Source organism: Epinephelus moara, chromosome 1 (assembly GCF_006386435.1).
Source record: "Epinephelus moara isolate mb chromosome 1, YSFRI_EMoa_1.0, whole genome shotgun sequence".
Lineage (NCBI taxonomy): Eukaryota > Metazoa > Chordata > Actinopteri > Perciformes > Serranidae > Epinephelus > Epinephelus moara.
The window spans coordinates 32,839,754-32,863,610 of NC_065506.1; the positions used below are offsets into that span (position 1 = coordinate 32,839,754).

General features: G+C 40.7%; 1 protein-coding gene and 1 long non-coding RNA gene across 2 annotated transcripts in view; one reads left to right on the forward strand and one right to left on the reverse strand.

Moving 5' to 3' along the window:
• Window positions 1-15,907: 15,907 nt before the first annotated feature.
• obi1 (ORC ubiquitin ligase 1) lies at window positions 15,908-22,965 on the forward strand. The gene is made up of 6 exons (XM_050046883.1): window positions 15,908-16,063; window positions 16,284-16,419; window positions 18,369-18,460; window positions 18,808-19,029; window positions 19,272-19,360; window positions 19,747-22,965. The coding sequence occupies exons 1-6, from the start codon at window positions 15,992-15,994 to the stop codon at window positions 21,101-21,103; spliced, it is 1,968 nt and encodes a 655-aa protein (XP_049902840.1). The 5' UTR covers window positions 15,908-15,991; the 3' UTR covers window positions 21,104-22,965.
• The window catches only part of LOC126391920 (uncharacterized), a 115,876-nt gene continuing 112,911 nt past the window's right edge, over window positions 20,893-23,857 (reverse strand). The window contains exon 3 of the long non-coding RNA XR_007570130.1: window positions 20,893-20,990. This is a non-coding gene — a long non-coding RNA (uncharacterized LOC126391920). The remainder of the gene's footprint in view (window positions 20,991-23,857) is intronic.

The following is a 23,857-nucleotide window of genomic DNA, read 5'->3' on the forward strand; positions in this document are numbered from 1 at the left end:
AAATGTGACATCCATGAGTACTTGGACTGATCAATACAAAGACAGAGAGAGTACATTTATATGATCTGTTGAAACATCTCAGCTGTTGACTGGAAAATCACACAATACATCCAGATCTTCAAAGTGGAGTTTGCAAGAAAAAAATCTTAGCCCAAGGTCCACTCGCTACAACTGTTCTTGTGGTTAAACTGCTGTTTCCACGGTCAATATCAAACCTTCAAGCTTGACTACGTGGTTCACTAAAAACAAGAAAAAAAGGGCTGCCAGTGTCTCTCAGTCAGAGATGTTCTTATTCTGCAGTATATTTTGCTGTTTAAGAAAAAAAAAAAGATCTGGGTGGGTGCAGCATCATCATTGTAAGATGCTGTGAAAATCACAGAGAAAAGCTGTCATCCCCAACAGGCCCTTGTTAGTTGCTACAGAACCATAATGACTGATGCCTCACAGGCAAACTAATTATCAGGTACTTAACAGTCTGAACCTACAATACATTTGCCATAGGCCAAGGAGGGATGGGAGGCACATGACCATCTCCTTCTTCTCTTCTTCCCTTTCTCTTTTTTCACCACAATGTCTCTTGTTCTTTCCCTCTTTATTTCCCTCACTCTATGTGTCTCCTTTTCTTTTCTCTCCCCCCCGTATCCTTTCTGCTCTTCTGTTTCTCTCCCCCTTCTCTCTGTTCTCTCAGGGAACCAGCTGGGAAACTGGCCTTGGGATACGAGCTAGAAGCATACAACCATATGCTAGATATTTTCATGGAAGGTGTGTGTGTGTGTGTGTGTGTGTGTGTGTGTGTGTGTGTGTGTGTACAAAAAGCAAGCAGGGGGAGGGGTCTGACTTCTTGTTGAAATGTACTACAGTGTAATAGCTAAGTAGGACATTTATCTGGCAGTGGTTTGTCTTCCCCTGTTGTGCTTGTGTGTGAGTTGCTGAGTTCCCTCTCTATCCCACAGCTAAATGCCTTCAACATAGAGAATTTCTGTTGCTTTCAAACACACACACACACACACACACACACACACACACACACACACACACACACACACAGACACACAGACACACACACACACACACACACTGGAAACTGTACAGGCAGACTGCTGAGAGGGAGCTGCTAGAGACACTGACACAGCTTGCTCATTAGACAGTTTCTTCTTGGATTGAGGCCAAATATCTGCAGGTCATAAACTCACTGATGTAACAGGCAATGTAACTCACTGATCTAAGGGAAGTGTTCAAAAGCTACACATCTCTTTTTAGGACTGCCTTTTATTATCATTTACTATACGCACGTCGCATTTTGTCCGTGAACATGAAGACGCACAGCATACAGTAAAGGCGTGAGCTGCTGTGGTGAAAGGATTGGCATCACAAAGAGTGCCTTTATCCCACCACAGCAGGTCTGTTTTTGCACTGTACATTACAGTCCTGCCAGTCCTAATTACTACTTCTAAAACAAACTTAAATAGTTTGGGTTTTTCCTAATTTGAAATATCCGTGTCCTCTGTACTGTGCCAGCCCAGTTGCCAAAAAGAATATGTTGGCATACTTAACATACTTATCATTTGCACATTAATACGTATCATATCAAAGTTTCTATCTGTACTATCTGAGCTGACATGGGAGGGAGGTGGAGGGGATGGCGGATGGCGAGTCATGTTGGCAAGATACCTGCCACGTTGCAGACCACTGTTCAAGACCAGTAAACAAAATCGGTTGTGTTTTAGTGAGTCATTGCTGTGTTTCCAGCGACACCAAATGTGGGTGTTTTGAAGCAACCCATCAGTGTTTTTCCAGCAGGGATAACTCCACAAAAAACCACTGTGATTGTGGTCCCAAAACAGGGCATCTGAAGCCAAAACATAATCTTTCCCTCACCATAACCAAGTGGTTTACGTGCCTAAACCGATAAACAGCTTTGTTGAAACGTAAAGTTTCAAAGTATCCATTACATAATCTGTGCCAAATGTAACATATCCATGGTTTGCAAAATTGTACGATGCCAACATTTTTTTCTGGCGACTGGGTTGTGCAGCTGCAAGGACATAATACTTCACTGGCTTCCCACCAACATATATATAGCCAATTTTGTTTGTTTTATTGCACGAAACAAACAGAGTTTGAAGCTTGGTGTTATACTGTAGTGTACCCTTCATTTTCTACTTAACTTATTTAAACTTTAGGAAAACTGCAATGTTTTAAAGTAGTAGTTTGACATTTTGGGAAATATGCTTATTTGCTTTCATGCTGAGAAATAGAGGAGAAGATTGACATCACTCTCATGTTTAAATATTAGGAGAAGAGCTCAGCATTGCTTCCAGTATACAGTCTGGGACATACCCATCCATGAACCCACAACCTATCATTTTCAAACTTCGATATTTGTATGTATTAAACAAACTAGGTGTGATGTGTTACTTAATGAGTGTTAGAGGTACATGTAGATGGACTTGTTACTTTTGGAGAGACTCAGGCTAAGATAAACTAATCATCTCCTGGCTTCAGCTGCAAATCTGGAAGACATGAGAGTGGTTTTGATCTTGAAAGAAAATGAAAAAGCAAATTTTCCAAAATGTCAAATTATTCCTTTAGATAATGAACCACTGATCAAACAAGCTTTAAAGCATTTGCAGTATCACTTCATAATAGTTCCACATGCAGATAATTATACCCAATAGTTTCTTTATCATCTATATTTAGTCATTTTTGTAGCATTTTAGGACACATCCTGTAGCCTCCTTTTCATTCCACTCCACTCCTTCACATGCACACGTTTTTACCCCCTCAGGCTACGAGTAAAGGGGCAGGCTCCATCTCTCATTAACCTATTGGTTGGATAAATCAAAGTGCAGGGCAGAGAGGAGAACCTCAGCCTCGGCCATTCAGATAAGAAGAACACCCAGCTCATAGCCTACAGCTCAGTGATATATGGATCTGCAGAGGCTAATAGCAAAGTATTGACAGGGAAATGGTGTGCTTATCCTGCTCCTGCATGCCGAGGAGAGGTCCCCAAAGCAGATGGGATACACTTTAGGGAGAGGGGAAGAGGAGGAGGAGGGTGAAAGGATGAGGTAGAACTGTACTGGGACAAATTAGAGTCTTTATTGCTTTATTTCAGCTAATTTGTCTCTGAGTTTGAGTCTACAAACACACAACAATAGGTTTCAGTTTACTCTGCGTGTAAAACAGCTGCGTTTTAGTCTATAATATAGTGCTTACTTTTTACTTGTTCTGACTTTCCGACAACCGGCACTGAATGTCTGCCTTGCATTAGTTTTAAAAGTAAAGATCTTTGATGGACTTTGTTGGATGTCTTTTCATTATAAGTCTTGCATTTTAGTCTAAAATTTGGTTTGAGAGTTGTAAAGTTCCTTAAAAGTGCAGATTCATTAAACGATATTATGTCCAAGAGAGCATACTGGGCAGTACTGAGTGGATTTACAGGAAAAATCTTCAGCATTAAACTCCAAAATTTACAAAATCACATCAAAACAAGTTGTTTTAATTTATTAATTTATGAGTTATGACAAGGGTGTTATTGTTACTCAACCTTTAAGGTACATAGACAGAAACAAAGCAGTGCCAAGTAGTATTGGAACTTCTCAAGTCAAACAATACCTGCAGTCAATCCCTTTTGTACCTAGATCTAGAAAAAAAAAAGCTTTGTTTGGTTTTGCTTGCAGCCAAGTAACGCAACTATTCTTTGATTTAATGTGACGTGTGAATGGTCCACTACTGCAGCAGGTACAACCCATACAGTCTGCTGTGTGGTGAAGTCGAGCATTGTGTATTTACTGGACTTGTTTGTACAGTAATTGAATAAATATTTTAATCATTTGAACACTTTCACTGTGTTCATTCATTCATTTTCCGTAACTGCTTATCCTGTTGGGGGTCTGAGGGGGGCTGGAGCCTATCCCAGCTGACACTGGGCGAGAGGTGGGATTCACCCTGGACAGGTCACCAGACTATCACAGGGCTGACATAGAGACAGACAACCACTCACGCTCACATTCACACCTACGGCCAATTCAGAGTCACCAATTAACCTGCATGTCTTTGGACTGTGGGAGGAAGCTGGAGTACCTGGGGGAAACCCATGCTAACACCCTGAGAACACACAGAAGGGGTCCCCCATCCCGGGTTCGAACCAGGAACCCTCTTGCTATGAGGCGACAATGCTAACCACTGCACCACCCATTTTCACTACGTTTTCATGTAATAATTATTTGGGTGGGGAGGAGTGGTGGTGACATTTTACTCAGCTGAATGCTTTCATTCATGTGATGTGTATCAAATGAAGTAGGAAAAAAATTAAACTGACCTACTCTATTGGTATCACTTTAAGGATACTGGTATTGGTACTGGTATCTTAATTTTTTAACTATACCCAGCCCTACATAAGACCCTTTGGAGACCAGAGCTCCTTAGTCTTTAACCTCTTTACTCATTTCTTTTTTCATTTTCCATGTCAGTCCGTGGAGGTCTAGTCCTCATGCCCGCACACAGAGCTACAAAAACACAAAATACAAAGGCAGCAGCCAGCAATACTTTTCTCTGACAAGAAGCAATAGATCAAGATGTAGGCCGCCCTCCCATTGGTGGAGTCTTTAATGCTGGAGTCAGTAGGTTATCGCTGTGGGACCTGCACCTTGTTCTAAGTGCCAGCTTTATCAAGCACCACCAATTCTTCCTCTGATGTGGCTGTGGACGGAGGAGATGGGCCCTAATGGCAACACTTCATCAACCTCAGAGAAGACGTACAGAGAAACTGCAACCTCTGATGTCAGATAAAGATGTTGATACTGTTTGGTTACTAGACCACCAGGAATAATCTGGTTAAAGCCTATAGTGGAGTGCACCGTCGCTGTAGCAGAGTTAAGAGCTTGCAACTGTCAGCTGACATTCTTAGAGACTGATTCACCAGTGCAGAGCCTGACTGACACACACATACGTGATTTACTGTATGAGCTGAGTGCGCTGCCGTAATTCACACTGTGTCCTGGATGATGTATCCTGCAGCGGTGTTATAGAGGCGGCAAGTAAATGATCCTGGTTTGGTGTGTCATCTGGAGATGTCCTAATACCGCTGTATGGCCACCAGGGGACAACCAGGCTGACCACGACTGAATCAATGAATGAGTGAGGAATGAGAAAAATTAAGGGAGAAAAAGGAGAAAGCTTTTTGGGGGTTTTTTTCAGCTTTTTTCATTTTTGTTTCTTTAGTAAATTGTAGCCTGTTTCATAATAAAAAAAACCCCTCTCCTTAAAATACTATGAGTGAGAGCCACTGACTAATCTAAACTAGGAGAGAAAGACCATAGGCATGCATTGATATATGTAAAGCAGATTTGGGGAGGGCCCATTTACTGAACCTTCTCAGGGGCCATTTCCATAGGCGGGCCTGCACCAACAGACAACACACATTAGGAGGAACACCTGCCTGTTCATCAAAATGCTACTTGCGAGTGCTGGTACTTTTCATATTTTGCTCACATATAACAGCAAACAGTTCGAGCAACTTTATGAAACCTTGTCTTTACACTGAATCAGCAGTTTTTGTGGTGGTTATATGCACGAGAAGATCCAAAACAATGCACTGAAAAACTTATGTTATTGTCAACTCTGGAATATAATGAGCATGCATCTGCATCAATGAGCACCAAGGGCAAAGACAATGCACCATCCTACACTGCCAAATGCCTCTGTTCCTCTAAAGGAGACCACATATGACCATCTTTACATCTGGACGCCAAGCACTGTACCGGGGCCTGTCTGTGACCGTGATTACCCACTTGACATCTTTATAGCTTTGTGGCAGACATCCTCTTCGGCAGAGCAGGAGAGAGGAATGGAGAATGCCAAAGTGGCCCCCCAGTGCTGGTGTGGGACATCAGAGTTTTGTGTTGAAATAATTAGCCTGTTTAGCTGCCATCTGGGCTCTGGTTGCTGGCGTGTGGCATGAGCCAGGTGCTTCATGGGTAATACCACAGAGAGACATACAGCAGATGCTCATGGGTAGAGCTGCCCACCTTGGCACAGATCTGGAATCAGCTAACCCCTACACGAGTCTGAAGTAAAACCACAAGAGGGAATACTGACAGGACTGGTTTGAGGACAGTTTCTTGAAGCGTGCCCATTTAAAGGGTTTTAAGCAATTACGATAATTAGTCGAAGTCTGCATGAAGCAAAAAGTAAACTTTACCATTCAGTTAAAGAATAACTCAGCAACTTTGCAATCTAACCCAGCAAAAATCTATCAAATTGCATTCTGCCTAGAACTGAATCGGTGATAACCCCACTCCGCATCCAACATAAAACACGGGCCAAACAAACCAAATAATCAACACTCTTATCTTTGAAAAGCAGGTGCCATTTAATTACTGCCCCGCTCCAACACAGCTCAAAATCTGGGGAGGTTTAAACAGTTTTTTGAGCAGTTCAGTAGGCCAGTAACTTGATAAGGCCCCTGGATTTACTCGATGAGGTAGAAAGTTCCTGAGCAAGCAGCAGGCATGTGGTTGTTGTTCCCAGAGGGCTGGGAAACCGTATCTGCCCTGGAGGAGCATCCTCTTTGGTAAGCACTTCTTATCCAGGCCATCACTGCAGGCCGATAGCGGCAGGGTAATATCCAGTAACTGCAGCTTTATGTGCGATCCAATACTTGGATCAATCCCTAGGACAGGAGGATTGCCATTAACCCCTGAGATCTCTCTCTCTCCCTTTCTTTCTTGTTTTCTGTCTTGTAGTGAATCTTTCGCTCTTTTGATACTGCAGCAGAAATCATGAAATCATTTTCAAATGGGGAAAAAAATGCTGCTCGGTGGCAGGAAGGAAGAGCACCGCATTGCTTCGAGTTTCACACAGAACTGCCATTTTTAATAAGGTCATAATCTGTGTTGTCTTGTATCTCACCATAAACTGTTCATCATTTAAAGAAGTTATTTTTATAACATGAAGCTTGGCAAGGGAAAAAAACAGTGCACATGTTAGTATGAATATACTACAGTATGTCCATGTGCAGGTGTGTGTTTGTTCTGTTTGTTTTGGGAGGTGAAACAATGCATAGGTTTGTATTCCTGTATCTACAGTATGATTAAGCGTGTGTGTGTGTGCACGCAGGCTTGTGTTTGAGTGTGTGTGTACGTGTGGAGAAAGCTAGAAAGACAGCTATAAAGAGAGATGGTGGGAATGGGAAGGAGACAGTGGGTGTGAGACTTTGTTTGAAACTCCCAATACTTTGGGGAGTATTGCCCCATATATTGTCCCATGTGACTGAGCAGAAGAAAGATAGACTGAAGCAAAGATATGTAGCTCTTGCAGAGCATTTCTCTCGCTCTCACTGAATATAAATGGATAAATAGTCACTGAAATTAGTTTAACGTGCACTGCTGCTCTCATATAAAAATTACGTTACATGCTACAAAATGGGCGCTGTACATATTGTTCAGAGGTGACACTTTCAGCAGAGTCATCAAACAAAACCACAGACATTTTAAGATATGATTGTAGATTATTGCAGGTGAATATCTTTTTTTATATTATTTAAAGTTATATATATTAATGTCAAATTACAGTTTAAAAATTTGGATGAATGGGTGACATATTTTTGTTCCCTTTTCAACACAAAAATTATTCAGACTACTGTACAATAAGCGTGATGCTATTGAGCCACTCATTAAAATTCCACAACAAAAACAGTAAATTAGAAATGATATAACTAGAGAATTTGTTTGTCACAAGTGGAAAATCTAAATTTAATATATATATAATCTGCAGTTTGTCACACTGGTATTAGCACAGCCTAAACTGATAATTTGCTTTTTCTAATTAATTAATATTTTAATAAGTGTTGACTCTGTGACTAAAATAATAATCATGTGTAGTATATTAAAGAGTTTTTTGCAGGTAACATTGGGAAAGACATTTAAATTTTCAAGACAACTGCAACTAACAAATATTCCACAACAGACACACAGTTTAAGCTTAATTAGAAGTTTGAGAAGTTTCACTTACCTCATTCTTTTTTTAAGAGGGTCAAGACCTCAGAGCTCCAACGCAGGTGTAGAACAGGAAAGCACATCCTCTCTTTTCCACGCAAACATCAGAGGCCACGAGGCAGCTAGCAGTGCTTGGCTACACCACAGTAACAAGCGTGGGTGCGAGAGGGAGCCATCCGGGCGGGCTGGCAGCTGGTCTGTCGGAGGGGTTGGTCAATCAGCCCGGCAGCGGAGACAAGGGGACAGGCACACAGGGAGAAGGGCTGAGCCGGAGTGGGCTCTGCTTGAAGGCTTTTTCGCTTCTCCTTCCCTGAATGAAAGCAATCCCTAAGAGTGAATGGGTAATGAGAGACCGGCTCCTGAGATTTTAGCTTTCTTAATCATGTTCATAATTAATTCAAGAACATTGATAATTTCATTACATTCTTTTTGTCTTATCAATAAATGATGTGCCTGCACTTTTGGTCTTGTGTATACGGGAGAGAGGGAGGAGGAGAGGGAGAGAGAGGGACAAGAGAAGTAATACTGCACTAAAAGCACAGGAGATGGAAAATGATACAAACAGGGAAGTGGTAATTATAATCTTTGACCAAGCCACTGGCAGCACAATATGAAGTCAAGTGGCTACAAATAATTAATAAGGCCTCCTGGTGTGTGTGTGTGTGTGTGTGTGTGTGTGGTAAGGGTGAGGAGTTGCGGGGGAGGAGGGCTGACAAATGTCTTTGTTGAACATTATTTCACCGTCTCTCTTTTAGTAATTGTTTTTACAAAAAAAAAAATCACAATACAACTATTAAACATCATTGTGTTTTCACTGACATGATGTTATACACACTGCTGCTGTTAGACAGCTGCTAATACACTCACCTTTAATCCTCACCTTTAAACAGAGGGTGTGGAGGATGCCTGTCTCATAATGCCCTTCAGATCCAATAAGGGCTCAGGTTTCAGGGACATTAGTGCACTGAAGCAGTTTTTAAAAGACCACTCTCCTCCCTCCCCTTCTCTCCTCTCCACGTGCCCTCTGTCAGGTCAAGAAAAGAAAAAGACGAGAACCATTTTCTGTCTTGTGGCGTATATAGTTTCCAGTTATTTGGCAGCAGGAATAATGAGATAATATGCATTTTTAATAGTTCATCTTCAGAATATTCAATAACCCTTCACCTCTGTGCATGCTGTTATAGATTCTGTGCTTTATCAATCGAACTTTCGGTTCAAAACCGAGCTGAAAATAGAAAGAGAAGGAGGGCTCTGGGAGGGGAAAAAAGGATGTAATGGATATATCTGTTTCCTAAAAATACTGTGAGGATGATGGAGTCTGAGGAAGGCTCTGAATCACAGCCTTCTCTTTTGCCCCAAAACAAGACAAGTAGATGGATGACTTTGAGCAGCCTGATCTGACAGTGAGTGATTGACCGCCCTGTCAAAGGCCTAATCTGCTACCAGAATAGTGGAGTAGGCTGTTTATTCTGATCAGACTTCCTTGATATATAATCATTAATCTATTGCGAAACAGGTGTTTAAAGCAGCATTGAGACGTGCTGTGGGTGTTTCTCACCGAGCATCACAGCTCACTTTTTATCAATTACCATAAAGACGTCGTAGATATATCTCCTGGGTTTCATTTGCGTCTAAAAATAATTGGTTGGAGAATTTTTGCATGAAATCAGGGTAAATTGACCATAAGAGCAGTGCAGTGGCACCATTGCAAGGCTATTTGATTTTGGTCACTTTGTAATGGATTTCCAGCTCGTGACACACTATAATATAGATTGGTAAAGCTATATGAGGCATTAGAGATTCAAGTACTTTATGTCCTATTTATTCCTTATGTGCCACAGGCCCCCTTTCTTGAGATATGACCAGCTCAACACAAGAAACCTTTAATAAAATAAAAAAGTAAAGAGGGGAAAATAGAGATTTACAGCTGGCCATTTTGACAGTAGACTTGATATAAGGTGTTCATAACAAGTTTTGCATTTTATTCCTGGTCCCCTCACACACATTTTAATCATATTTTATGTGATCTATGTATGCAGCACTCATCCTCTCTCTGTCACCCAACCTCTCCAATGTGTCCCTCTTAAACAGATTGCTACAATACTTGTAATGATGGTCCTTCCCAGCTGTGCTGCAGGAGAGGGGAAGGGAGCAGCAGGCTATAGTATTACCATAATACCCGCTCCCTCCCTCCGCTGTCCCAAGGGCCCATGTGGGGCTGCATGGGGATGTGGGGTAACTCTGCTGTGGAGGGGACTCAACTGGCTGCCGGTCCTGCAGGCTGTGTGTATGTGTATGTGTGTGTGTGTGTGTGTGTGTGTGTGTGTGTGTGTGTGACTGTGACAGGGCTGAACCTGCCTGTGGGCGATGTAATAAAAGCGCCACACACTGCTGGTAGTGATGGTGGCACTGCTGCTGCTGCTGTAGCTGCAGAGGAGGGGATAAATATAAACCAGGCCCGCATCAAGGAGACGGCCCTCCAGTCACAGCCTGACTTACATCCTAATAATTAGGCCCCTTTCCAATAAAACAAGGATTTGTAGCCATGCATCTATTTTACTTGTGTTTGCTACTGCAGTGGGAGGGATGCATGATCTGCTGCAGTCCCTGGATGGAGCTAAGGCTTTGAGAGGATTTAATTTCAGCTGTGCTAGAAAGTGATCAGAAACATTTGCCCAAATCACTTCTTGACGTTCGAACTTCTTTTTTTCTTCTTCTTAACAGCATCTTATGGAATTTACATTTATATATTTAATTATGTCTTTTCATATGTTACATAATTTCTCCATTAAAGCCGTTATGATAAAATCCAAATTACGTAAGGGTACTTTCCAGTTCAAGCACTCGTTTGAAGCACACACGCACACACATACACACTCTCTACTGTCTCTGATAGTGGCTAATCAATAGATGAGGCCTGCAGGTTGCCGTTGCATGTTATCTTAAACCCTCCTAATGTGCAATGGCTAATCTTTTTACTCTTATACGCTCTCCCCAATATTACCCCTCATTCTCTGTGTTGTGCTCTCTTTTGTTGCATTTCAAATATCTGTCCATTGTCATGGAATGAGTGCTTATATCTAAATACTTTACACTGTTTCAAATGCTGCCTTCTCTAAACTACACCGTGTTGCCTTTATGAGTAAAATACTGCAATTCTAATAATATGGGAACTTGTTAGGCATGATGATAAAAAAAGTAATGTTACATTTTCTCCTCTTATATGTTTTATACACCATATTGGTCTTATCATCCCCTTAAAAGCAATACTTCAGAAGATTCCCCACATTTTGTCCCACCTCTGGCTCCCTGACTGTCATTTCATTCCTATCTAAATCACATTGATGTGTGTCTGAGAATTTCCAAAAAGCACGCTGGGGAAGACGGAGTGAAATAGAGATAGAGATGGAGGGAGAGAGGGAGAGAGAGGGAAGCTGGGTGGGGTGGCAGTCCAGGCAGGGAGTATCAGGCTAATTAAAGCAAGCATTTGTCAGAGATTAAGCCTTAAACAGAAAAGGTCATCTGAGCACCAGAGCGCACTGTTTCGCTGCTGTGCTCTTAGGGCAGTCTAAACCTTTCCAAGCTAAATGGTAAAGATGCTATTTGCCAGGGGTGGGGGAGGGGGATCCAGATCTCCGACCTGTGGTAAGACTGACACTCGGGTCATTGGTTCTTCACTGTCCATTACACATGCTGGTCAAATCTGGCAATCGGTGTCATTTAGGGATGAAAAATAAGCGCTCGGACAAGATCAATAGATGCAGCCGTCTGTACCAGCAGTGATTAATTGACTGTCACCAATTAATGACTGGCCTGTTGCAAAGCAATGCAATCTTAGAGGGACAATGGGACATGTCGAAAATCAGCTTCTCTTCCATTTCAGTGTGTTATTGGTTATTCTACAGTGAGTTTCCAAGTAACAAATTCAGGAACCACCTTAGTTACAATTTGCATGTTTACTATGGCACACTAGAAAGTGCATCTTGCATGTCAGGTGCTGTTTGAAGTCACTTGTGATACTGAGACGAATACAAGCTTGAATGGGAGCGCGTGCTGCAAACAAATCCAGTTTTTTTTTAGTTCAATCACAAAAGGTTACTAAAAATATTTGAATAATTCCTTGTTTGTATAGACAGTACCTGCTGTTTCAAAGGCCTGTATAATAAATTCTCATTAAATTTAGGTTATTCTGTGATAATAAAAAGTAACTCCCAATCATGTCATGCAAATTGATAGTATATTTACTTATTATTCAATGTAATAATTGTAATTGTGTACACTCACTCCAAATGTTCTCATGAAACCAACAGCGCAATGAGTGAGAACAAGTAGTGGTCTGTGATCCATTTAATATTCTATTGAAAACAACCAAACAAGTACCGGTGATGCTTTTAAACTGGGATCAGTGTACAAGCTCTTTTTTTCGCAGTCAGTCAATTCTAATTGTATTAGATCCTGAGAAGATGTCTTGGTTCGAGATACAATGAAGCACGGGACATGTTGGTTTAGATATGAGTAATGGCTCTGAGGGGCTAAACTGTGGTGGTGATGTAATTTGATATATTTGTAGTGGAAATTATGCAAATATTAGATCACTCTGTATCATTATTTATAAATTAGATCGTTTACCTGAGACGAAGGCTTGCTAAATATTACATTGCAATCTTCATTATGGGCAGGCTTTAAATGAATCAGTGTGCTGTTGTGGCATCTAAGTACAGAATTGTCATTTTGCAGTAAATACGCTGTAATGCAGACGTTTTTCTATTTTACACTGCAATATGGTCCCTCGGTTTTCTGTAATTTATCATTTCAACAAAGCAACAAAAACAATAACCATGAGAAACCAAAGCTAAGACACTACTTTGTTAGTTGTTGGGAGCACATTGACCTACAGCATCCTATTTTTCTACATGAGGCCTACTCACTCTAGTCCCTGTCTGCTTTAAGTTTTGCCACAACTTCTACGTGTGCATAAAACCGAGAAGTTTACTCGAAGAACAGCTATATTTGTTTACAAGCTAATTTTACCCCTGATAGAAAGCATCTGTATGCTGCTGTATATCTGCAAGTATAACATTTATTTATTTTTACCACATTAAACCTTTGGAAACTCTTTTAGGATTATCTTTCCCAGTTTCATTTTTAACATTTATTTTCCAGTTTCATGTGCGACATGCAAATCACACCCCAATTTCAGCATCTCTCTGGATGTCTGGTTGCTTTACAGATTTTTGTGGGGAGTATGGCTGTCTTGCCCATCAAACCCATGAGCTGACTTTTGCTTTGGATGCATACAATATGATGTGCAACTTTCAGTTCCCACCTTTAATAACCACTAAAGCAAGATAGGTTAGCTGAGGATTAAAATTTTAACTGTGCATATTTAATGTGTTTGGGGTTAGTCGAGGTTACATCAAAAGGCCAAACATCATGTATTATAGATTAAATTGTTTTTGATATTTGAAAGTGTTGCAACATTAAAATTAAACATCAGTTGAAGAAGGTAAATATAAACTTAAGACTTCTAGAAACAGAAACTTCATGAAGGGAATACTTAGACAACAAATACATTTCTCATCTTAGAAGACCTATGAATATTCATTCATCCATTCTTTGTTTTATTGGTTACTTAATGGATTTGTCAGGCTGATTTCATACCACAGCTCTAAGCTTTTGTTATGGAGAAAACTACTACTATATACTAACTACTTAAAAAGAATACTTTACCCACAAAATGACCATTTTACTCTCAGTTAGTCACGCTGTCTTACCTTGAATTTGTGAAGATAACATTGTTTTTCTTGCATGCCTTCTTGCATACGTTTGCCATGCATAGGCTACATATTGATTTATTGATTGATTGGGGACCACCTTAAACAACAGCAAAACATCCGTTTACAAACTCTCACACAACTCGTGCAGTGTAATCCATGTCTCATTTATCCAGTCTTATGCTCAGTACTTCCCAAACACATGCATTTTCTCCAAAACAACCCTTAGAACTGGAGTCTGGCTTTGAAGAGTGCACAGATAAGTTTTACTTTCAGTTCAGTTTTAAATATTAAGGTTTTAGCAAAATGCATGTTTGGGAAGTACTGAGCATTCAACTGGATAAATGAGACTTGGATTATAATGCATGGGCTGAGTGATTGCTTGTAAACAGATGTTTTGATATAGTTTTGCTGCTGTTAAATGTGGTCCCCGATCAATCAATAAATTTACATGTAGAAGAAAGCTATGTTTTCTTCACAATTCAAGGTTACATGGCATGACTAACTGACATGCAAAGAGTCAGTTTGTGGGTCAAGCATTCCTTTAAATAACATGTAGCCTACTATCAGGTGGGCCTAAATCATACCAATCAATAATTTTGTTATTTCTTCTCAGATTAGAGACTAGCCTAATGCACAAAAATAAAATGTTAACAAATTAATGTCTCTTCATATTTGCAGCTCCACTTATCAGTATTTTCATATTACTACAGTTTAGTTTAATTGCTTTCATCAAGGCTACAGCAGCAGTCTTAATAAACCTACTGTATACTACTAGAGTCCGCCAGGAACGAGTCCTAAAACCTGGAAATTAGTTAGCATTTTACCAGTCTCAAAGTCATTGGGTCTTTTGAATGGGGTGTTAGTTAGATGCCTGAAATAAGGTATGTGGTTAATACAAGCTTAAGAGATTTTCACATTTTGTTCTACGATATAAAGTACGTCAGTAAAAACCCCACACATGAACTTTGAAGCCTCTATGTGTCTTTAAAAGGCAGTTGCGGCTAAATGAGACTACGAAACATCATCACGCTAAGCTGCGAGTCTTGTTTTGGTGGTGACCTTAGGTCACAGTGTAGTTCAGCGGTTTCCAACTGGTCCAGCCATGGGGTCCAGACTTCTCATTAGTCATTGGTTTATGGTCTCTGCAGTTAAATATATTCAGCATCACACTTGCATTTAGCCATGTTGTTAAGCTAGTTTGTGGTCTTTATCAAGTAGCTGTCCATAAGTCAGTCACATCGGAGCTTCAAAATAAAAGCTGTGCCAGAAATTGATTGTACCCAAAATAAAGCGTGTTTTTTTTTTTTTTTTTAACAAATGTGACATGTTTGTAAGTCACTTACGGTCCATTCAGGATGAACCCGTGACCCACTTTTGGACTCAGACCCACCAGTTGGGAATCACTAGTGTGGTTCGTTTATAGCCTAGCATTAGCTTTTTACTTCTGGCAATTGCATTCAGGCTTCCATGATCCTTAAAATGGTGCTCACTTGTGAAGATTAATTTGCTAAAGAACACCTGTAAGTATCATAAACGTTTGTTTGCCAAAGAGTTTATTTTCGGCAACAATCCAAAATCCAAGGGAAAATCCCACTAGCTTTTTGAAAAGGGAACCAGTGCGATGTCAACTTCCGCGTTAGCCTACAGAAAAACGTCATCACTGGAACACTGTTAGCACTGAACAGTGGTTAAAGTAAACCACTAACGTTAGCTAGCAGAAATACCATTTAAGTGCTAAAAAGAGATACATATTTTCTAAATAGTTGGTGGAGACGAACTAGTACTAAAAAGAAAAGTGAAAATTGGACTTACATTTGCCAGGTGGTCACTCTTGGGACTCCAAATGAATGCTAATGTTGCTCCTTGTCAACATTTAAATAGTCTACATTTTGCCAAAACATTATTCATAACAGCTCCACAAGGTAATAATTCAACTGGGGGGTTTTTCTACACAATTATTGGTAGTATTTCTCTCCTTCATCCACGACGGTTTAATATGCCTACTCAACCGTTTTCAAGTTAAACAGTTTGAAATGTCTACTAATGCTGAGAGTTATACTGTCAGCAACGGTTATAAACGTTTGCGAATCTAGCCTTTTAGGTCTTTCTGGCTTTCCGTAGTTTAGACTCGGCGCGCGGTGCAGCGGGTAGTGGTGGGAAATTTGTACCTCCGCGGTGAAGTTTGTTGTGAGTGTGTGTGTTCCTGCAAAAAGCATGGCTCTCAACTTTCAGACATCCACTCTGTCTCTGACTTTGCCGATTTCGTGTCAGATATGTCTCGGAAAGGTAACCGCCGTTTCGTTTCTTAACCGTTAACGTCCGTCAGCCGTTATTCAAAGATGTTTGGTTGGCACGAGATAGTAACGTTAACGTTTCTACGTTGCCAGTTAAACGTAACAAGACGTTCATGTAGCTGACATTTGCTACCGTAACTAACTCAAATTGTGTTTCCTGGCGTTAATGTACCGTGTTTACAAAGTTTACCGACAATCTGCTCGTATTTCAGGTCAAGCAGCCGGTCATTTGTGCCAACCACCACGTGTTCTGCTCGTCCTGCATGAAAATGTGGTTAAAGAAAGCTAGCCAGTGTCCCACCTGCAGAGTCCCCATCACGGCAGAGAGCCCATGCAGAGAAATCATCGGTGAGTAACTTCATACAAACATGGGGAAACAGACACAAAGCAAGAGAGGAGAGGTAATGTGAGGCTTCCTGTGCCTGCAGCATCTCACAGTTGAGTCATGGTGACATCATGTTCAATAAGGCATGCTGTTAAAGTTGCTGTCAAGTTTAGGCAGTTATGTTTTATCAATAGCCCAGCCATTACTTAACAAATACTCAGTTATTGGATTATGAGTGAACAAACAGTTTGCTATTCATCCATTTGACAGCAGTTCGGACTATGATTTCCACATGCTTCATAGAAAATTGTGGACTGTATCATTGCAGTATATTAAACTTCAGATTAATTTACCGAAAACAACAGTTAATCATGCCACAACCAGAAATCATGGATTACTAGATCCATCTGGGTGCCGTAAACACACACAACATACTGCAGGCTACAAATTAGGGCTGCAGTCTGGAAACATGGACAATTACAAAGCAGCAGCCTGCCATATTAGAGGAGGCAAAAAAGGACTAAACAGCAGTGCACAAGTTTAAGGATCTGACAGGATTGCATTTCACTGGAGTTGTACCATGTGGCCTCACAATCAATCAGTCAGTCAATTGTTAGTAAAACGGTTTTGCTTGTCCCATCACACTAGTCTATAGACCACGTAAATACTAACAGTGAGGAGTGTCAGCCAGGTTCAAACAAAACCAGTTGTTGTTTGGAAAGATTCAAGATTGAAAAAACTTTAATGTCCCCGAGGAGCAGTTTGCCTTTCACACAGTAGTTCAAGACAAATGCATACAATACATCATACACACAACACAGGGCAAGATTAATATCTCCTACACTGTCAGCATGAATCGTGGAAAAAGAAGACACAATGACATAACATCTGTGGCTGTAGTTTGTTTACAAAACCAATAGCAGATGAAACAAAGGATAGTCTTTCCTGAGTGAATTTCTTTCCTTTCTTCTTTTTTTAATGCCTTATCATTTTTGATCACATTGTAATAAGACAGCCTACACTGATATGCAAACATGTAGCCCAGTCATAGCTAATGGACTTGGATGCTTTGAGTCATCTATTAGAATATTTCTAGCAAAAGAAAGGTAGCAGTTTTAAAAACAAAAGGCAGGCAGGTAGGCACGCAGCAGAGCTTTTATAGCTGCAGTTCTGGCTTCTGTGCAGCCTGAACTTGTAGTGTATCAGTTTATGTAATCATATAAATAAAATACAAGCTTGTTTAAAACACCTTTTTAATCTCAGTTTGTGAATACAACTTGAATTCTGATCAGACAGGCCCAGCACCTCAAAAGTCCCATCCTCTTTGCACACTTTCCTATCTCAATCAATCAATCAATCAATTTTATTTATAAAGCCCAATATCACAAATCACAATTTGCCTCACAGGGCTTTACAGCATACGACATCCCTCTGTCCTNATTAATGCTGAGTAATAGTTTGCTCTGGCATATCTAAGAACAAACCCAGGTGACTCTTGAATGTATCGGTATCTTGCTGGCAAACGAGATGCATCGTGGAGCTGCCTGAAGGCACATTTTTCACTTTGGACTCAGGCTGGCCATTTTTATCTGCCTCTAGTTTTTGTGCTAAGGTAGGCTAAACGTGTCCTGGAGTCTGGACCAATTTCTGTGCTGACAAAGTTGATTTTAATATTCTCACCCAACTCTGGTTAGACAGCCAACAAGCATATTTCCTAAAATGTGAAATAATTCTTATTACTTGGGTGAATGCTATAAGTACAGGGCTTAAAAACCTTATTAATACTATCACAATTCTCTGCAGGTGTGTATGGGAGTCTGAGATAACTGTTTTTGGGTAGCAGCTCTACAGAAACAAAACTAACGCATTATAGCACCTTCATCAAAGATGAGTGACTTGGTAATATTACTTTGATATATGTGTTGTTGTCAAGTCTGTTTATCTGTTACTGTACCCATGTAAACTGTTATAGGAGGCACAAATGAGAGCGATCACAACGACAGTCCCTCCATGAGAAAATGTCTCAGAAAAACCAGAGGAGAACTGCTGTTGCGGGAGTATGAGGTATGGATTCATCATGCCATGTATTTTAATCAACAGACTTTTTAAAGGGTTTATCACCAGAGAAATCTTAGCAAAGGCTATGGCTGGAGTTTCAGTTGCAGCCACCATCCACTGATGTCGATTAGCTAATTTATATGTCGAAACATAATGTGGTAGATTCCATGGAGGTAATTCATTGTTATTTCAGATTACAACAGTGTCCAGCTGTCAGTTTGCCAAAAAAAAAAAACAGTGTTGTAATAGTGGCTGCACTAACTTCTCAATACTGTGATAAGCCTATAAGTATCATGATGACATAGTGATATATTTAACCCTGTTGTGAGTTTCACTATGTTTCTCTCTGATAGGAGGAAATTGAAGGACTCATCAGAGAAAACGAGGAGCTGAAAGCAAAAACTCAGAGTCTTGAGTCACAACTGAAGACTGCTTTGGATCCCTGCAGCATTAATACAGTGCAAACAGATGACAAAAAAGTGGACCCCTATGTCCTGGAGGAATGGACGAACAAGCTGCGAGCTGCCACAGATGTTTGTGATAAAGTAAAGCAGGACATGGATAAGCTAAAGGAGGTATGGAAGCTATAATAATCAATAACTTGTATTTTTATCAAGGAAAGGAAAAAACTTTATTAGCAGTGTGCTCTTTATTTTACCTGCCTACCTGGTTACCATCTTTCAGTACAAACACTGAACGATACGCTTACTTGATGCTTCTGTCTGTAGCATAAATACTAAGCTGTACTGTTTACTTGTTACAACTTTATCGGAAAGATTTGTAACTTTCTGCAAATGTGTTACTTTACCATCCTCAGGCAAATAAGGCATTACGATCTCAAAATGTCGACCTTGTACAAGAGAATATGAGATTGAAAGCAGAGGTGGTGAGCAGATCTCCTCAGAAGTAAGTATATTTCTTGTGTTAATGATACACATGAAGGATTTTTTTTACTGGCATTCAGCTAGAAAGGGATAAAAATGAAAAGTGTTAGCCAAATGCTACTGAGTCACTGTCATGAGTAAATGTACAGATAACATGGAGGTAGTGACTGCTGCTTAAGTTCATAATTCTGTTATATTAGCAACACTTAGAAACCACTTTCTAAACTGATATTTCAAAAGACAAAGTTAAGATCATTTTTATTTATATCTTAGTTTTACTTTCTTTTCAAATGAGCTATCTTGCACAAGACACATTTGTTTAGCCATGTGCATGACAAATTACAAAATTAATGTCTTTTATGTCATAATGATCCTTGAACAATTAAAGATAAAATGATCCGTCCCCAGGTTTGGACGTTATACAGTGGCAGCACTAGAAGCTAAAATCCAGCAGTATGAGCGTGACATGGACCACTTGAAGAGGGCTCTTGAGCGCAGCGACCAGTACATTGAAGACCTGGAGTCTCGGGTCAGAAAGTCTGAGAAGACACATCCTGAAGAGCAGAAAGCATGCAGCAGTAGCAAGACTGGGTCAGAAAGTCTCTCACAGCAACAGAAAATCAATATGATGATGAGAAGTTTGAGTGATACTGAGAGGGCGTCGATCTGCAGCATTGCAGTGGCAGAGGGCCGAACATTTTCTAGAAATCACAATTCGATGTTCATGCCATCTGCAGATCACAAAGAGTCTGATAAGATTGGAAACCAGAAAAACGAGGACTTGGAAAGCACCTCCTCTGACTTTTTACCCACAACTCCATCCGCTGCCTTCCGGTCCCTGACTCTGAGAAGCCCCGGGATCCGTGAAAAGAAAGTCGCATTTAAGCCTGCGTCTTATCTGAGGAGGCTCGATTTTGAAGAGTTTCCTAGTCCTGGCAAGAGTTGCAGCACCATGGAGAACCAATTTAGCAGCCTTGACAAGTTCATCAAAGGCTTGCCTGCAAATACTGACGTGGAACCCTCACAGTCTGTTTTCTGGGGAGGTTGGCAGAGATCTAAATCTAACGATGAGTCATGCCCAGGTCCAAGTAAAGAAAGCTCAGTTAAAGGAACCCCATCTGCTACTCTTGTAGGTGATGAGCCTGATGGTTTCCGGATGTCCAGTGAGGCCTCCATGGATGCAGCTTACCTGGACAAAATCTCAGAGTTGGACTCCATGATGTTGGATGGAGAGAGTTCCAGTAGTCGGGGATCACAGCCCTCCCTGGCTTCCTCCCCTCCCACAGACTTAGACAACACTCTTGTCCCAGAACCACAAACCTGCCCAGAGGTCTTGTCAAGCCACGGTAGCAAACCGTGTGACCAGAAGAACCACCCACCACTTGTCATGGGTGGCACCTTGAATGACAAAGAGGCCCAAAAAGGCTCTGCAGAGGGAAGTTTTGCTGCACTTGTGTCAGGTAGGAAGAGCGGTGCCCATGTCCCTAACCGTGCAGGGCATGATGGTCCCTCTCAGACTGACGAACTGTCTTTTGATTTGCTGTTTGATTCACTGGAGGAGAGTAAGGCTGGCCCCTCCGGCCCTCTGAGTCCAGCAAGCCAAGACCATGACCACGTAAACCCTTCCTCCTTCACCAGCTGCACTGGTAAACCTGTGAACACAACAAGAGACAGACACGTACTGAACATCAGCCAGCCAACAAAGAGAAAGTCTCACAGCCCCTTTAACACAAGCAGTCCCACAAAACTTTCAAAGCTCATGTAAACTTGTGTTCTCACTGTACTGTGTGCTGTAGTGTGTTTTGGTCAGGCTTCACAACCACACATTGCTGGAAACATTAAAGCTGCAGTTGGCAATTTTTGTAAATATGCCTTTTCGTCAGATTTGCTTAAACTGTCACTATACCCTGACAAGACAGCATGGGATAATAGTCTTGAAAAAAAATTCATGTTTCTCTGCCTTCTTGTAGTGCTTTTCACAGCATTTGAAAATTTCCACCCTGGCTAAAGGAAACAACCAGTCAGAGGTAAGGAGTCACTTAGGGGCCGGTCACAAGCCGCGTTTTTTGTGCCCGTAATTCATTGTTTTCAATGTAGACGTGTGGCAGGTGTGCTCAAACGCAAGAGTGACGCCGTTGCAGTGCACATGTGTTCCTGAACGCCTACTTTTCAGGGTGTGAAGCTGCGCCCCGAGACAAACAGAGTTAAACTTTTGGATTGCAGCAGCACACATTACATGTCATGTGACAAGGAACAACCAATAACATCCAACAGATATCTTTCCAGTCTTGCGTAAATATCTGTCTGGGTTAAATACGGAAAAGTTGATCATTTTGGTGAAGGGCTGCCAGAGCTGTTCTTCTGTCCCATGGACGATAGACCCACACCCTTATAAACAGCGCCTAGAAGATGATCAGCTCTGGTGCTTTTTAAGTTTGCTTAGCAACTGCCGATGCAACCTGCTGCCACGCTCTTAAAAGCTGGCTCAAAAAAGGCTGGCTCAAAAAGTAGTGCCCAGCGCCCGACCTCACGTTTTCCAGGTGGTTAAAGACGCGGCACGTGTACGGGCCCTAATGCAGCTTTAAATCATGTCAGTCACTGCTCGTAAACTATGGTTAAACTGTCAAACTAGGCAGCGCTGATCAAATATGAATCAAGATTCTGTGATTGCATTACATATCTCTCTCCTCCCAGTGGTTTCAGAAACATATTTTAGTGCACTGCTAGCTGTAAAATGAGAAAGTTTGCTTCGGCTGGTGGGTGGACGATGATTTGTTTTGGCTCGACTATTTTCAACATGGCGGCCGGGTCACATGCTCACTTATTTTCCATTTGAGGCAAGAAACAGACAATGCACTAATGGAGTCTTGATTCATATTTGACCAGCGCTGCCTAGTTTAACAGTTTGTACTGCAGTTTATCAGCAGCGACTGACATAATGACAGCTGCGTTAGAGACTCCTCAGCTCTGATTGGTTGCTTTTGTTCACGTGTAGCAGATTCTTGCAAATACCATTAGAGGCACTACAGTGAGGCAGAGGAACATGATTTTTGTCACACATAATCTGTCTCATGTACTATGTGAATATAATGACAGTTTAGCAAATATGACAAAGTTTTTTTAGTTAAAGTTTCCAACCACAGCTTTAACTCCATGTTGCTTCAGAATAAATGTGTGAACATGATGCTCTGATGTAAGTTATTGTCATTTTGTCTGTTGTTATATTGTGTAAATTAAGACAAAATGTAGCAGGTTTGTCAGTACTGTCAGTCAGTGTAGTGTACTCGTAGGTCTCATTGACAGTTAAATGCTTTAAAGGCCAACCTTTACAATCTGAACTTGTGTATGTGTTGTAATCTGTCAAACACTTCTGTCCTTTGTTACACTGCAGTGCACCAGATTTGGTGCTGTCAAACACACTTCCAGCCTACTTGTATGTGTTTGTCATTACAAGTTGGTCAGTAAACATGATCCTAATGTTAATCTTTTTACTATGACATGCAATATACTGAAGACAGATGAACTCGACTGTCATGAAAAACTGATGTTTTGAATGAAATATTGCAATGTAAGAATGTGTTAGGAAATAAAATAGTAATGCAAGAAGTAATGTATGAAACTTGTTGTCTTTTTATGCATTTTCTCATCTTTTGCCGTGCTTTGATCACGTGATTCAGGTCTCCTAATAACCACCAGTCTTGAGGATTTACATGAGGTACCATAAGTGATTGTTCCTTATTGTGATTTACATAAAATTCAGGATTAATATTTAGTGGACATTGTCAAATTGTCATATTCCTCTCTTTTGTTTCTTTTCCTGGTGATTTGCATGACATTAAACTGCAACAATTATTAATTTGCTGCCATTAAAAGTCGGGAAAAACCCATACCCTGTTCGTGCCGTTAAAAGCATGTTGTAGCCCATAACGACACACATTAGAGACCTCACACGCACAGCAATTCCATTGTAGCAGAAAAGCGCCTTATTTATTATGCAAATTTAACGATATCATGTATATTTCACATACCTCTAATCGCTGCATGAAATTTTAATTGGGTAACCGTTGTGGTTTGAATAAATGAAGTGTTAATTCATTGGGATTAATTAATTTAGGTAAAGACTGTGTACAAGGTTACGCTGGTGTATTAAATCAATTTGTTTAGTGCTCATCTGGTGATGATGGGCTTTAATGATAAGACGGCGGTCTCATTACTTCCAAAGGGTTAAGATGAGAGACAGAGGGGACAGAAAACAGTGTAACCTACACATTTAAATATTTGGCATTGAATAGAATTAAATGTAGATGTTATGTTTTATATCACTGTCTTGTAGACTGTTAAGTTTGGCATTGAACTCAATCATATTTTTGGTTCTTCCTCAACTATAATTCCAGATTAAAACAACTTCCTGGAATCACATGGATAAAGACCAGTCTAAAGTTTATGGCTGCTAAAATAAACAGCGTTAAGTCAATGGTTTACGGCCTACATGTACAGAATAAGACCTAAAGGCACTGCG